The sequence below is a fragment of the Wolffia australiana genome, chromosome 5 (genome assembly GCF_029677425.1).
Source record: "Wolffia australiana isolate 7733 chromosome 5, ASM2967742v1".
Lineage (NCBI taxonomy): Eukaryota > Viridiplantae > Streptophyta > Magnoliopsida > Alismatales > Araceae > Wolffia > Wolffia australiana.
Genome location: NC_135839.1, coordinates 11,685,022 through 11,700,862, shown reverse-complemented (window position 1 = coordinate 11,700,862; position 15,841 = coordinate 11,685,022). Strand labels below are relative to the sequence as shown.

At 45.6% G+C, this 15,841-nt stretch overlaps 1 protein-coding gene across 1 annotated transcript in view; it reads left to right on the top strand.

Moving 5' to 3' along the window:
* Positions 1-1,718: 1,718 nt before the first annotated feature.
* The window catches only part of LOC144703174 (RNA helicase family protein), a 23,016-nt gene continuing 8,893 nt past the window's right edge, over positions 1,719-15,841 (top strand). The window contains exons 1-13 of the mRNA XM_078575284.1: positions 1,719-2,072; positions 2,143-2,287; positions 2,402-2,476; positions 2,929-3,018; positions 3,135-3,214; positions 3,824-3,893; positions 3,993-4,078; positions 4,442-4,511; positions 4,602-4,697; positions 11,752-11,857; positions 12,389-12,435; positions 12,520-12,603; positions 12,696-12,749. Of these exons, the coding sequence (XP_078431410.1) occupies positions 1,972-2,072; positions 2,143-2,287; positions 2,402-2,476; positions 2,929-3,018; positions 3,135-3,214; positions 3,824-3,893; positions 3,993-4,078; positions 4,442-4,511; positions 4,602-4,697; positions 11,752-11,857; positions 12,389-12,435; positions 12,520-12,603; positions 12,696-12,749 (1,104 nt within the window). The 5' untranslated portion in view covers positions 1,719-1,971. The remainder of the gene's footprint in view (positions 2,073-2,142; positions 2,288-2,401; positions 2,477-2,928; positions 3,019-3,134; positions 3,215-3,823; positions 3,894-3,992; positions 4,079-4,441; positions 4,512-4,601; positions 4,698-11,751; positions 11,858-12,388; positions 12,436-12,519; positions 12,604-12,695; positions 12,750-15,841) is intronic.

The following is a 15,841-nucleotide window of genomic DNA, read 5'->3' as shown; positions in this document are numbered from 1 at the left end:
TACACCGTAAGAAGGGTCCACAACTGCGATTTAATCGCAGCCATTGGATTTATTGAGGGAGATCGGACAGCCAGAGGCAGTTGTCCATCCCCACCCCTGGCCGTCGACGCCGCCACCTAAGGACGTTTTCAGCCAGCGTGGGGGGATCGCGGGGCAATCCAACGGCTTGGGAGGACCCCTAGGGCCGTCCCCCTCCAATCGGACTGCCTGGGAGGTCCCTCCCAATTCATTGAAAGGGGCCCAAATGTCCCCATTTCAACTATCTTTCGACTATAAGCCTCACCGGCGGCTGGGATCTCTCTCAGAATCAGAGACAGATTACAGCGTCGTGACTGCGCAGGCGGCTACAGAAGAACTGATGGAGGCTACAAGAGGGGCTAGGGAAGCTCGGATCTGCGCCAGGACGGAGGAGAAGAATGAGGGAACCTTAAACCGAAGCTAGGCAGCAACAATCGGCGCCACCACTCTCGTCTTCCAATCAGGGCGGATCAATGAGTTTTTCCAGTCACTTTTGTTGAAATTCAGTAGGATTTTATCATCAATTATACTCCAATTAGTTTAATCATAGATTCCATCCATTTCGATCAAAACAATTGCTACCACAATTTTTTATGGCATTTCATCGAACACTTCATGTGTTCGATGATTATTTTTTCGATTTGGCTAAGCTTATGAATCTATACTTAATTAAATAGTCTTTCCCTATCTATCTAGTTTCTTCTTCTTCTTGTTCTTTACTCTTATTAAATACTTATCTATCTTTTCACTAACTACATGAGTATCATTCTTAAATATAATATCTAATATCTTAATTCTTTATTATTCTTAGTATCTATCATATATATACATATGATATCAGATATTTTCTCTTCACCTATTATTCTCTCTGCTTACTATTACTCATCTCTTATTATACTTACTGCCTCTATTATTTTTACCTATATTAACGAACAACTCCATTATCAAATACATCCCTAAAGGCCAGTCCATGTGGAGACGACCTTACTCTAACTATAATTTGAGTAAGTTTATGTAGTTTATCTAATTTATTTGATTTTAAGCAAATTTAATTTACAACGACATTTAAAAATTAACATCCCAATTTGTTTCCATCAACCAACCTAACTCAACATGATTTAATCATCAATACACTTTCATTTTCTTTTAAAGGCAAGGGGTTGACATAGTAACTCTAACCATCAACCATACAATGTTTGCGAGTCTAAATGAAGCACAGTGCCGTTAACGCAAACATTAATGTTGACGTTGACGTAACGGTTGATGCGGCAGAGTCAGGGTAGCAGAAGCCGACGACGGGACACACTGATGAATATAGATCAGGGACCACCGGACGGGACGGTTTTCGTCCCATGGGACAAAAAAATCGTCTGTCCAGAGGTCTCCGGACGTTGGACGGACGAATCTGGACGGAAAACCACTGGATTCACATTCGACGGTTGAGATGTTGCCACGTGGCCTTGCTAGTACAATTTATAATATATTACCTATTAAAATATAATAAAAATATAAAATGTGTTTTTTTGTCCCGGGACGAATTTCGGTACGAAAACTCGTCCCAGGAGGACTGGACGGGACAAAAAATCGTCCCGAGTTTTGTTGGACGGGACAGTTTTTTTGTCGGTGGACGAAAAACTGTCCCATCCTTCATCCCTGAGCTTATGTCAGATGTAGGACGGGACGAAGTTCGTCTAGTCTCGTCATTCGTCCACGTCCGGGACGATCCGGTATATACTGATGAAGTTATATAATTTTGTTCATTTCTCCGTCATCCGTCAACATACCGGCATCCGTCGACATACCGTCATCCGCGATCGTTCACCATTACCGTCATCCCTTATCATTCGTCGTTACCGTCATCTGTGTCGTCATCGCTAACGAAGAAGAGTGACGGCAAGATTTAAAGGAGGACGCAAAACCCTGGAGTAGACGAAGACGGTTGAGGAGAAGGCTATGTCCGGATTCTGGAAGCCGGGATCGGAGAGGCCGAAGCTCGTCGATGACGAAGAGGGAGGAGTTCTCTTCTTCTCCGCTCCTCGCGCTTCCGCTGGAGGGTCAGTTCCCCGTCCTCGACCCTCGTAATCAATATATATTCGTTTCCTGACAAGGTACGCTCGTTTGAAGGTATGGCTACGCTAATTTGGAGAGGCAGCGGCTACGCCTGCCGGTGTACAAATTCCGAACCGCCATTCTTTACCTGATCGAGAATCACGCGACGACCATCATTGTCGGCGAGACAGGAAGCGGCAAGACGACTCAAGTTCCTCAGGTGGAATTTCGTTTTCAGTCATAGTTCGTGCGGTGTAATTGGATATATGATGTTTTTTTTCAGAGGAATTTGGTTGAATTTTGGCGTTTTGAGCTGTCTTCTGTTGTTTGGCAGTATCTCAAAGAAGCAGGCTGGGCTGAGAGTGGCCGGGTGATTGCGTGTACGCAGCCGAGAAGACTAGCCGTTCAGGTTATTTACTCCTCTGTACGAACTAAATGTAAAGAAGGCGGATAAACGTCTTCTGAAGCGGTAAAATTTGTGGTATAGTTCGTCAGAATCTGAATTCATGATTGATCACAAGGTGGTTTAAAAGTTGAGATACGGCATTGTCTCTTCAGAGGTGACTGATGTATACTCATGGATGCCTTTCAATACGATTGTTGCAGATTTTCTTTCTTTTAGCTGTTCAACGTCACTATACTCTATGATTTTTCCGTCTTAACAATATCTTCTCTTGTATCCGTCTTTTATTATCTCGATTGGCTGCATAAAGTAACCTAATTTTTTTGGCGCAAATACTACGTAGATTATGAAATCTAAATGTATTTGTCTCATGTAAACTTGGTCTGAATTGTCTTTTGGTTTAATTTTTTTTCTTTAATTATTTATCTAACGGTGAAGTTTGTACAAAATTTATTCAGTCAGTGGCATCGAGGGTAGCAGAAGAGATGGGAGTCAAACTTGGGGAAGAAGTGGGCTATACGATCCGTTTTGAAGATATGACAACTCCGGTTAGTCCATTAATCTATTTATGAGTGGATCCTCGACACCTTGTATTTGGTGCCTCTTGATCTTCTGTTTTGATCCTTCTCTTGAAATTGAAAAAGAGAAATGTTTTTAATTGCAGAATAAAACCATGATCAAATTCCTTACAGATGGTGTTTTGCTCAGAGAGATGATGGAGGATCCTCTGTTGACTAAGTATAGGTGTGAACTGAATATTCACCTTGATTATCTGTTCCGACTCCTGTGATTTTATGTGGATTCTTTTGCCTTCTTTTTGTTTTGCACTTGGAAAGCGTCATAATCTCTAAAAATTTACATAAAAATCTGCATGATTCTACAAGGCCGTCCCGTTTAGCAAGTGTATATCTCCTCTATTTGCTTCCCGAAGTACCTTCTTTTGAGACTTTTTTTCCGTATCCAAAACTCTTGAAGGATAAGCATATGGTGCAACGAGTGTAGGTTTTGCTTGATTTTTTTGTGGACTATTACCTGTCTATATTGTCATCAATCTTTTGATCTCATGCTTAATAGGATTTGTAAAGGCATATTCCCAACTTTTATTCTTAGTGCTTCAAATCATTTCTTAGTTATTATTCTACTTACCTGTGTTTTGCGTCTATATTTGCCTGTTTTTATCTAATACATCAAAACCCACCTGTCATGGCTGTAATTTTCGGTCCCCTGTAATCCCTTCTCTCTTAATAAGTTATCATGTTTTCTTTCAAGCATCTAAATATTTCCTTCTCATATAAATTATTTGTGCAAGCAATGTGTCATTATCATATCATATGATAACATGCTTTTTGATAGTGTGATTATGGTTGATGAAGCCCACGAAAGGTCTCTCTCCACTGATATGCTTCTGGGCCTGCTGAAAAAGGTCTAACCCGCGGATTTGACTTTGCTGTCTTCCAGCCTGTTGATTGTTCTTCTGTGAAGTGTTTTTCTCTCCTAAGCTATATCTTATTGAATAATTCAGGTTCAGCGACGTAGGCCTGAGTTGCGTTTAATAATCTCATCTGCAACGATCGAGGCTAAGTCCATGGCGTCTTTTTTCAGTTCCAGGTTACTCCTGGTTTGAAACTTCGAAGCTCTATGTTTTACTTGCTGCATACCTAGCATTCTTAAAAACACGTTGGTTTTGAAATTAATTGCCATTTGAAAAGTTCTTTACTTAATCCTCTGAATTCGTTTTTTGCATTTCGCAACAAAAAATGAGCAGCTGAATCGTTGAAACTTCAATGTTTTGTCCTCTCTGCTTCGGCTGAATAGTTATTAAATCTTCTTTGTGAAACGTGTTAGATTACCATTCCCAGTTATTTCAATACTTCTATTAACCATATCTATAATGAAAGTATGTCAATTGATTGATCAGACTTTCATTTGACGTCTGAATCCTTTGTTTTTCCTTGTCCCGACTGCTACCAGTAAAAAACGTTCGATTCAGGCCTCCGTGGATAATGTGCCACAAGCAGTTCCAGGAATCATTTCTGTTGAAGTAATGCTGCAGCCATGGTTATCTTATCCATTCCTTTCATTATGGTTTTTACATAACTCATTTTTGACTTTGACATCTCGATAATGTCAGGGCAAAGGGTTTCCAGTGGAGATTCTTTATTCCGAGGAGCCCTTCTCAAATTATGTTGAAGCTGCGGTATCTACTGTTATATCAATTCATGGCCAGGTAATGTTTGTCTCTTGACAGTCTACGCTGCCAATTTTTTTTATTTCTTGTTTTGATTATTTTTTTTTGAAATAAGGATAGTGGAGATCACACAAAGTCGGTGAAATATAAACGATAAATACATGACATGCCTAAAAGGCCGGCCAGGGCCTTGGCCTTGGGATTTTACACCATGCAACCATAAAACCCGCAGCTGCTTCTATCACCGCATCCGTCGATGCTTCCCGTTCGTTGAAGATGACTTCGTTCCTGTGCAGCTATAGTGCCCATAGCACTGCGAAGGGCCGAACCTGTCCCTCTTGCCCCCTAGGTGCTCCATTTTGTATTGACCCCCTTGAGTGGCTCACAGGTCTATACCATTCGGGCAAAGGAACAATAAAAAAAGAGGTGAGCGCAATCCTCATCACCGTTTTTACACATAGCACACAATGCTGAAGCTTCTGGGAGCCATTTCCTCCCAAAAACCTTCGTCACTATTCTTCGTCGGAGGAGCAGCTAACAGAATATTTTCACCTTAAGGGGAAACTTTTGTCTCCATACGGTGCGACACGCGTAAAGGATCCTTGGTTCCTCCCCTGCCTGTTTGCGGCTAAGCTTCGCATAAGCATCTCAAACAGAAAAGGATGTGCCTCTCCACTTCCACCCATCCTGTGTCCCTCCTCGCGGGTGTAGGTGGATTAGTGTTTGCTGCAACCTTGTATAGTCTTCCAGTCTTTGGTTGTATAAGGTGTTGCCTAGGCATGGGGTCCATGTGCCATCCCAACACTCACTCACTGTGGCATGGGGGGTCCTTGCAAGGGCATACAAGCATGGGAATTTTGTCTTCAATGTGCCCAGGGGAAGCCATGCGTCTAGCCAAAACCGGAATGACGTGCCATCTCCTAGCTTGGCTTCGAAGAAATCATGGACTTGAGGAAACACATACCTCAACTCTTGCCAGAATGCAGAGGCTGCTCTGACTATGTATCCACGAACTTCCCAGTTCAAACTCGAGCCATACATGTCTTTCAAAACTAGTGTAGCCATTGATGTATCCTGTCCCATGAGTCTTTACACCCACTTGGCCAGTAATGCTAGGTTGAGATCTTACAATTTAAGAACTCCTAGTCCCCCCAAATGAACTGGTCTGCACACTATATGCCACGATATGAGGGATATCCCCCTCCATCCGTTCCTGAACTTTTCCATAGAAATCTTCTCATCATACTTTCTAGATGCTTCTTGGTCCCCACTGGTAGTTTCAACACAGAGAGGTAGAAAAAAGGTATCGCTGACAAAAAGTAGCGGGGCTAGAAGGCATCCTTGTCTAATCCCTCGTTGCGGTTGAATCCAACCTTCTTCCGGGCGTCCATTCACAGCACCGCGAAGGAGTGGGATGTAATACATCTTTTCATCCACTCTACCCATTCGGCTGGAAAACCATGACGCCTTAGAGAGGCCCATAAGAATTCCCAGTAAAGGCAATCGTATGCCTTTGCAAAATCCACTTTCCACATGAACCCTTTAACTTTCAATCTTTTCCATGCGGTCAAGATTTCTGATGCAACGACTGCACCATCAATCAGTTGTCTTCTAGGAATAAAGGCAGATTGAAAAGGACCTACCAAATCGCCAATCACTTCCCTAAGCCGATTGGCCAAGACCTTGGCTATGATAAGATATATGGAATGGATAGCGCTGTAGGTAAAAAATCTCCCACTCTTGTAGCTCCTTGACATTTTGGGAGGAGAACCAAATAAGCACGGTTGATTTTTTCCAACCCAAAGTTTCCTTGTCGAAATTTTTCCACCGTAGCCATTACCTCTGCCTTGATTGTCTCCCAAAAGACATTATAAAAGAAGGCCCCGGGGCTCCTTCCCCATTTAGTCCCTTGATTGCGGCTAGCACTTCTGTTTCTGAGAAAGGACGCACCAGGTCTCTCTGTTGTGTCACATTAAGTCTAGTTGCTCCTCTTCCGCTCCACCTCCATTGGTGTCTAGCCCCTCATCTTGTGAAGCTCCTAAAGTGATCTGTCAGTGCTCTGCCAACAGCTCGAGCACCGACGTACTCTTGGTTTCCTGCTTGCACCCATAATATCTGATTTGTTCGCCTCCTCCCATTTGCTACGAGATGAAAGAATCTTGTGTTGGCATCTCCCTCCAGCCACAGTTGTCTCGACCTCTTTCTCCAATCCATCTCCACTTTCGTATCCTCATCGGCTATTATCTCTCTATGTTTATGGCGCTCTCTTGATTCCGCTTGTGTTAAAACTCTAACATCTTCTAGGTCATCCAAAACCCTGATTTTGGCAAGAGCTTCGACTCGCCTTCTATTTTGCCTCTCTCTTATATGTTTTCTCAATTCCAAGAGATGGTTGCGAAGGGCTCCAATTTTGTTGGACAGGTTTATTGTGGCAGACCCCTGTTGTAGAACTTCAGTCCACCATCTTGTTATCTCCTCCTTGAAGCCCTCCTCTAGAAGCCAAGACCTGTCCATTTGAAAATATGTTGATCGTGAGGTTCTCTCTTGCGAATGCCAAATTATCGGAGTGTGGTCTGACATTGGTCGAGGAAGTGATCTCACATCTGCCAGAGGGAATTTTTCAAGGAGCTCCACCGAGCATAGAAATCGATCCAGCCGCGAGAGAGTTGTACGGTCCGCCGAGCTCCTCCATGTGTATGTGCAATCCCTCAGCCCCATTTCCTTTAGTGATGCATCTGCGATAAGAGCCAAGAATTCTTCAGATCCTGGGTCACGTCCTCCCGCTCCATTAGGCGTGTCTTCCACCTCCAACGTCACATTAAAATCACCCCCAAACAGTAGTGGTAATCCTTGATATTTTGACACCACCTCTGCCAGCTCTCCCTAGAGGGATACCCTAAGAACCAGGTTCACTGGCCCATAGACTGATATGACCACCATCTGAAAACTATCTCTTCTCCTCTTCAATTGTACTGCTGCCGTGAAAAGTCCTGTCCAACTGTTTTCTATAGAAAACAGTGTCTCATTCCAGGCCACCATCAGTCCTCCGGATCTTCCTACCGCGTTCACAGGCAAGTATCCAGTGAGGAAATCTCCACCTGTAATTTTCCAATCCCACGCCTCACACTTTTCCAACATGGTCTCCTGCAAGCACACCACATTTGCTCCCCATTCACGTAGGTATCTCCCCACTATACCTCTTCTCCGCTCGTCTCGGAGCCCTCGCACATTCCATGATATTCATTTTATGGAAGTACCGGATCAACCCCTTCCTTGCTCTGCTCCCACCAGTATCCCGGTCCATCTGCTACTTTTTGAATCCGAGAGTCGGAATCCCTGTCTTCTTCACCCCAGCATCCGATTACCACATCATCCGGTGTCATACGATCATCTATCTCAATGTTTGTCTCGTATATGGGTTTCTTGCCTTTTTTATCATAGCTTTTTCGTCTAGAATCTGCCTCCACTTCCTGCCCCACCGCTGCTCCCTTCATACTCATCTTATTCTGCTCCTTCGTGTTTTCCTCCCTAGTGGGCTGATCCTCACATGTTCCCCGTTGCTCCAATAATTGACTTGCCTTGCCTGATTCTGCAAACCAAAGGCAACCTCCTTTTCCCGCTACCAACCGTACCTTTGCGCCTGTCTCATCCTGAACAAACCATCGTTTTCTTCTATAACTGATGAGTTTGCCAAAGATATTCCCCTTCATGATCAGCCGTCCCATGTGCAATCTTCTTGGTGCTCTGATTTTGGTTCCTCCCACCATTCTTGTTCCCTGACATTCAGTCCCGCCCGCATGATGCTTGCCCTCCAGAATGACCTTCTTATCTTGTACCTTTCGTCTAGTCTTTGGCTGGGGGGTTGGCACACTATTCTGCAGATCTATGTTGTCTGCTGGTGGGGTGATACCCCTGTGACCCTGGGAGTACCTCCAGAAGGAAAATGATACCCGTTCTTCTCCACACTAAGAAATCCGAGGGACAACCCCCACCAAAATAGCCAGAGAACAACGAGAGTTAGGGTTCGAGGTAGAGAGGAAGATGATAGTTCGAAAGGGAAAGGATAGATGTGGAAGGGCGGCTCGACTGGAGCTCCCCTCCTCTGGACGCGGCCTGCTCCACTTCCAGCCCTCAGTTGCTGCATCAACTGCCGTGTCGACCAAAAACAACCCGCTGTACTCCTTGTCTCCCGCTTTCCTTTATAGGCCTTTCGCATGTACGGGGTTCTTTCTCACATGCGCCTTTAGGTCTCCAGCTTCCGCTTCCGTCTTTGGTATTTGTTGGCGAAGAACCGGTTGGTATCATGGGGTTTGTGTCGTCACAAAATCCAGAGATGCCGTGGCCTCCTCTAGGTCCTCTCTGATAATGGTCATCGTCCTGTTGGATTCTTCGTTTACTTTTTCTGCCATCAATGGAGCCTCCAACAGTTGTAGGATGTCATTAGACTTCACTAATACTTTGTCTTGCCCTTGCTGCATCTCGGTTGATAAGATTGTGTTACTTGGGCATTGCCTTGCCTCCGTCCCTCGGACCTCTGGTGGCGGGGCCTTTCGGGGGTGGCACACTGACGCCCTCACCCTGCATGTACCTTCTGGTTGTCTAAGCATAAGCCAAGGTGGCGGTGAGACACCAGTATCCATGCCAACTTCTAGTATTGCAACATTCGGGTCTCCATAGTCCAAACCCATTGGTATAATATGCTGGAGTCGACCAAATGGTCTAACCAAGGTCTCTAGTACATTATGAACCCGATACCCCATTGGTATCCCACGAAGCTCCACGATGATCTTCTGAGTCTCATTGTAGGGAGTCCCATCTCGGGGAAGCACTTGACGCCATCTTCTCAATACGTTTCCAGAGGCTGGTTGTGTCCATCCGCACACTGACACGTATGCCGCTATAGATACCCCCCGCAAGAAGAGATCTCCTGAGTCCAATCTCCATAGTTCTGTCTCTCCCAAGTGCGGGAATTTACTCCACAGCTTGCTCTTGACCTCTTCATAATCCCCGGGTCCTTTTACCACTTCGCCTAGAAGACATTCTTGGAAAGACTGCTTTTGGGTGTTCGCCTCCACCCTAGTGCAGTCCCTTCCAATGGGGTCTTTTTGTCTCTCCTTTGCGCTTTGACTCTTGAGATCTCCTTCCATGAAGCAGTGTGACCCGCCATCGGGCATGAGGACTGGCGATGTCCTAGTCCTTTGCAGTTCCTGCATGTCAGTGGATCTCTGCAATCTCGGGCGTAGTGACCTCTTGTGAGGCAGCGAAAGCAGCATAATTCCCACTCTGTTTTTTTCTTCTCGAGCCGCTCGGTTGGTCATTTGTGCTATTCCCCTTGGGTCGACCTGGGAATGGCCATAAGGAAACTTCTCATATAGCCTAGTACTGGAGTTCCTGCCTCCGACATAGCCCCAAAGCACCGACTATCTGTCAGACTCTCGATTAGTTGGTCTTGCATAGTAATGCATCTCTGTGACTTCACGTCCTCTTCTCCGACCAGCGTTGACATTGGAGATCCCTCGTCTGTCTGTTCGTTGCGATGGGATGCGCCAGGGAGGGAGTTCCCTTGGCTTGGCCATGGGGCAAGGAAGGAATTCCCTTCTGTAGTATGTTCCTTATTTGTCTGTGTTGGTCCTCGTCTCTCGCCAGTCGCTGGAAATTTAGTCCCCTCAAATTGATGGACTTTACGGAGGGGCGATAGAGTGCGTCCTCCCATTCGATGACTCCTCCAGTGATCACCAGTTAGGGGCCTATTCATTGTTGATGTCTTTTACAGGTCAGATGGGGGATTCTGGGGGGAGCACCAGGGGGATCCTGGGGAGAAGGGGTTGTGTGTGTGTGTGTGTTGTCAGGTAGCACCCGCGGCAGGGAATTCCGCCCGGGGGCGTCGGGTCGGGGACGTCGGGGGATCTCTCTGGCACCCCGCGGCAGGGAATCCGCTGGGGAGGAAGGAGGCGTCGGGAGGTCGGGGTCGGAGGGCGTCGGGGGATCTCAGGCACCCCACAGCAGGGAATCTGCCGGGGGGGGTGGTGGTGGAGGGGCATCGGGGAGGTCGGGGTCGGGGATCTCTGGCACCCCGCGGCAGGAATCTGCCGGGGAGAGGCGTTGGGGAGGTCGGGGTTGGGGGACGTCGGGGGATCTCTGGCACCCTGCGGCAGCAAATCCGCCGAGGACCGGGGGGGGCGGGGGAGGGCGTCGCGGAGGTCGGGGTCGGGGGGTGTCGGGGGATCTCTGGCACCCCGCGGCAGGGAATCCACCGGGGAGGGTTGGGGGGGAGGGCCGTCGGGGAGGTCGGGGTCGGAGGGCGTCGGGGGATCTCAGGCACCAAGCGGCAGCGAATCCGCCGGGGGCGGGGGGGGGGGAGGGGCATCAGGGAGGTCGGGGTGGGGGGGCGGCGGGGGGTCTCTGGCACCGCGTTGTGGGGAATCCGCGGGGGGGGGGGGTTGGAGGGGCGTCGGGGAGGTCGGGGTCGGGGGGTGGCAGGGGATCTCTGTCACCCCGCGGCAGGGAATCCGCTGGGGGGGCATTTCTTGTTTTGATCATATATTTAAGTCATTGTATATTTTGATAACATCTGGATCTAATTCAAAAAAAAAACATCCGGATGTTTTCATGCGATCATATGACTTTCTTGCGGATGTCTATGCCATAAGTGTCTCGCTGATTATGTTGTATTCCATTTTTCTATTTATGATGTATTGTCATTTGTACTGAAACGTTTTTGTTTTTGCTATTATCTTTCACCGCAATGTCTATAGTTATCCTTGAGTTGTGCCCTTATGTCTTTTCATACTTTGATTTTTTCTGGTGCCATAAACTTAAAACTGCCTTTCTTAAACCCAAACCAAAGTGTTTTCTCATTGAATCTTTCCCCCTTATAGAGCTGAGGACCCCGTGCTGTCGTCCTGAAATTTTGATGGAGGGTTATGTTTAGCTTTTCATTGTCTTTCTATTTTTATTCTTAAACACTAAAGTAGCGATACAACTCCAATGGAAACTTTCACTGGGCATTGCGTTCTTCTGACATTTAAATATGATTTTTTTATAATTTGTTGTTTCTCATAAAAACCAATAATCAGCAGATTTTGGCTCGCAGGAACCGGCAGGTGATATTTTGGTATTTCTCACGGGTCAGGATGACATAGAGATGGCTGCGTCATTATTGAGGGAAGAAAGTCAGGCGCTTGAGAGTCTTTCTTCTGGTGCGTTGCCATTTCTTACATTATACGAGATATAGGTGAACTTTATCTGTTGCGGACGAAATTGTGCTTTCTTTTTCTTAAAAAAATATATGATTTGGAGCTTTCCTATTTAATGTGATCTTAGGAATGCATTACTTTTTAATATTTCTTTTCAAACAATATTTTTTAACACTTATGGAAACTATTTCGAGCTTTCCTATGCAGAAAAGGCATATTTTTTTATTTTTTCCCTCCCGTGGATTTCTCATCTATGTCCTTGTCTCGGGGTCAATTATTGATTTAGACAAGGGGCATTCTTAATTTTTTTCAAAACTAACTTTTCTGTCTCCATAAGAATTTGGAGGAAAATGACTCCTATTCCCCTTTTTCTTTCTTGTTTTTTTGCTTCTCTCCACATTGTTGTTGTGCTCTTGATTCACATTTTTTGCATGGATGATAGTTAAAATTTTTGTTTTGATAGAACTTTCTACTACTGAGTGATTGATGCCATTCATACAAGTTAAACTTGACTTCTTGATGCGTGTTGACTAGGGCTGTTGATACTACCCTTGTACTCCGGGCTTCCACGTGCCGAACAAGTTAGCAATGACCACCTTTTGTTACTTTATCCAATTTTGATGGAAAAAACTGTGAAATAATCGCATGCTTTGCTAAAATTGAAGGATCTTGTGTTTTCTCCGACTCCTAGGGGGAAGAGGAAAGTCATAATATCTACTAATATTGCCGAAACATCATTGACGTTGGAGGTAACCTTCTGTCACCTTTCTTGTTTAGATTTCTAAATTCATCCTTTGCAAGATTTGTGATCTCAAGCAAGCACTCCAATATCAATCGTCAGGGTGTAGTTTATGTTGTGGACTGTGGGTTCTCGAAGCAGCGTTTCTACAATCCGGTAATTTTTTTACTCCATTACGTTCTCTGGGTTTCCTCAATCAAGTATTTAAATATAATTTTCATGATCAAATTATTAGTTTTGAAGCTGTGTTTTGAGCGAGAAGGGTGTGTGATGTTTTGTGGCACATTTCACTTAATTTGGTTTGCGTTGACATTTGTAATTAAAAATATTAGCCGAGTGTATCCATGGGTGAATTTATTCAAGATAACATCTGGTTGTTATTTCTAATCGCATGCTGAAGTACCCATGCTGACTTAAATTTATTTCATTTGTAGTATGTAGAGTTGTATTTAGTGGATGAAAAATGTTCATAGTAATTTTTGGAATTTTCTTTTAATTTGTGTCTGTTGCTCCTTAATCATAAAGTTCGTAAGATGAGCTCCCATGAAGCCCTAGTATAACGGCTGCTTCTAAAGAGGGGGCGAGTTGGAAAAGTAATTTTTGGAAACATCAATTATTGATCTCCAGGAAGTGGGTTTCTGATACGTTCCTCTCCTTTGTATCACCTCCGTAAGCAATATGTATCTATATAAACCGCCCGTAGAATCCCAAAAAAACAAGTGATTGACTCCTTTATAGTTCCGACAGCTAGCTCCCGACAGAGGGAACGATGAAATCACTGGAAAAACCCAAAAAGACAAGCAACTGACTCGATAAGACAAGGGAAAATGTAAAATGGACTCCGGCTAGGCTGGATCAGCTGGTCGCCACCAGAGGTCGGCCGGATCGGCCTCTCTCTACAGCTTCGGAGGATCTCCTCTGCTGTCAAAATCTCCCAACTTCCTCCTCGCTTGAGGGTGCCTCCCTCCTTATTTAACTTCAATGAACCCGCCAGAATTTGGAAGCCTTGCTATATCTTGCTTCCTCTCTGTCTTTTCCGTTTATATTGCCTCATTTGGCTTGTATCAGTTTCTAATAAAGTGAAAGAACATAAGATTGATTCAGCAGATACAGACGAAGAACAAAGAAGAGAGACAAAGACAAAAGATGAGTTACTAAATAAAAGGTCGCTAAGCAAAGATGTTAGGTTCTTGATAGGATCACGCGAGGGATTCTTACCAGAGAGAGAGATGGATCAAGAGGGGCGGAGAGGATGTAAGATAAGGATGATCTTTACCCTGCCAGCTGAGAAGGGCGTCTCCTAGCCATATGCAGCTTGTGAGATCTGAAAAACAGTCAAAATACTTCTTTCTAAACACTGAGAGAGTCCATGGGCCCTTAACTAGGCCAGGCCCAAGAATTATTGGTTGCAATCTGGTGGGCCCAGGTGCTCTTCTTTGCGTTCTTTATGATGTCCTCCAAAAGATCTTATCAATACTCCCCCTCGGGCTAGGACCTTGTCCTCACGGTGAAAGTCTGGAAATTGCTCCTTCAGCTTGACCACTTTCCTCCCACATTACTTCCTCCTGTAATCCCTGCCACTCAAATCAACATTTTCATACCTTTGAAGGAAGTGTGGGTGTCAGGATTACCTCCTTGGTAGTGATCTGCACTCCCACTGCTCAACATAGCTGCAAGATGTAGAACATGGGGTATATGATGGGTGACTCTGGAAACTGTACATAACAGCCCCCATGCATTCCATGTTCTTTTAAGGCTCAAAGAACTAGGGGCCAGCTTCCTCTTGGGCATTGTGCGCTAGGAAGCACATGCAGTGTGGACACAAGCAAATGTAGACTTGGTTACCACCTGAAATTTTGCATCCCGGCAATGCTTGTTACCCGACCATGTCCAGTGGGGAGGGCGCTAGCCCCACTCAGAGGAATGATGGTGTATCTTGACCATTGAAAAATCTAATGGGTGTTGTCTGCAGGGCTGTGTGGAATGCATTTTTGTATCTCAGCTGCAAGGGGGGAGACAGTGATACCAGTCTTTAAGTCGCTTCTTAATGAAGCATCTTGATATGACTCTGGTTGTATTCGTCAAGAAATGGCTTCATCAGTCCGTTATCTGTACGATGTAGTTCGATTGTGGCAAGAATGGAGATCAAAATAGAGGGATCCATGTGCCTAGATAGAAATGAGTGATCAAGCGAGAAGAGTGATCAAAATAGAGGGATCAAGTGAGCAGTTGTGGCAGCCCTCAGCATTGAGCCTCCTTCAGATGGAAGAGCCAAACACCCCAGGGGCCCCGGACTTCTTCATCTTCTTCCCTTAGGACTTCTTCCACTTCCAGTGTCAAATCAAGAAGCTCATCTGGGGACTGCCGATCCTGCCAGCTGATCGTCTTACGGATAAGATGGCTTGAGAGGGGCCCAAATGTTGTCAATCAACATCAGGGATGTACCCTGCCAAGCTCACAAATTCTTCCAGCAGCTTGTCCGCTCTACCCATTTGGCACATGCAAAATTGATGGGTGTAGGCTTGGAGTGGTTTGAGGCACATCGGCTGGCAGAACTACCTTTTGAAATCCTCTCAAGTGTGGAATTCTGCATGGTCACCTTTGTAACATAACTTATTTGATACCTTTCCCTCTAGATAAGATGAGCCCACCCAATGCAGGTCCCGATCGTCAGCCGGGTAAGGCCAGAAGCAGTGCTCCACCTTGCATAGCCAATTTTCGGGGTTGCCCTCCGAGAAGAATGGAATATCAGTCGTGTGATGTTGATGTTTCACGCTGCATGGTGGCTTGACGAATTTTCAGTCTCCCTCTCTGAGGTCGATGTCCGAAGCTTGTCAAGGTCAGGTGTCTCCCCTGCAAGCTGTCATGTGGTCGTGGTGAGGCATCAATGGGGGAAGGCATCTTGCAAAAAAATATGGAGCCTCCTGTAGATGATCCTGTCATGATAGCCTGGCTACTGTGGTCGTTTCGGATGTATCAGGGAACTGGAAAATCTTGCCTGTCCTTGGGATCACCCACTGGTTCGAGGGGATCCCAATGCTCAATGTCCGACTCCAGCCTGGATGAGGTCACCAGTGGGGAACTGGACCACAGGAAAATGGCTACTGATGGCATGGCGTTCCAGTGGGGGAGGCAGTGGTAGCAGTGCAGGGGTGGAAATACGAGGAAAAAAATGTTAGGAAAGCCCTGAGTTCTTGGCCCAAAACAGGCGGACTAGGAGGTCGGGGTTCCATTGGGCTGGTCTAAGC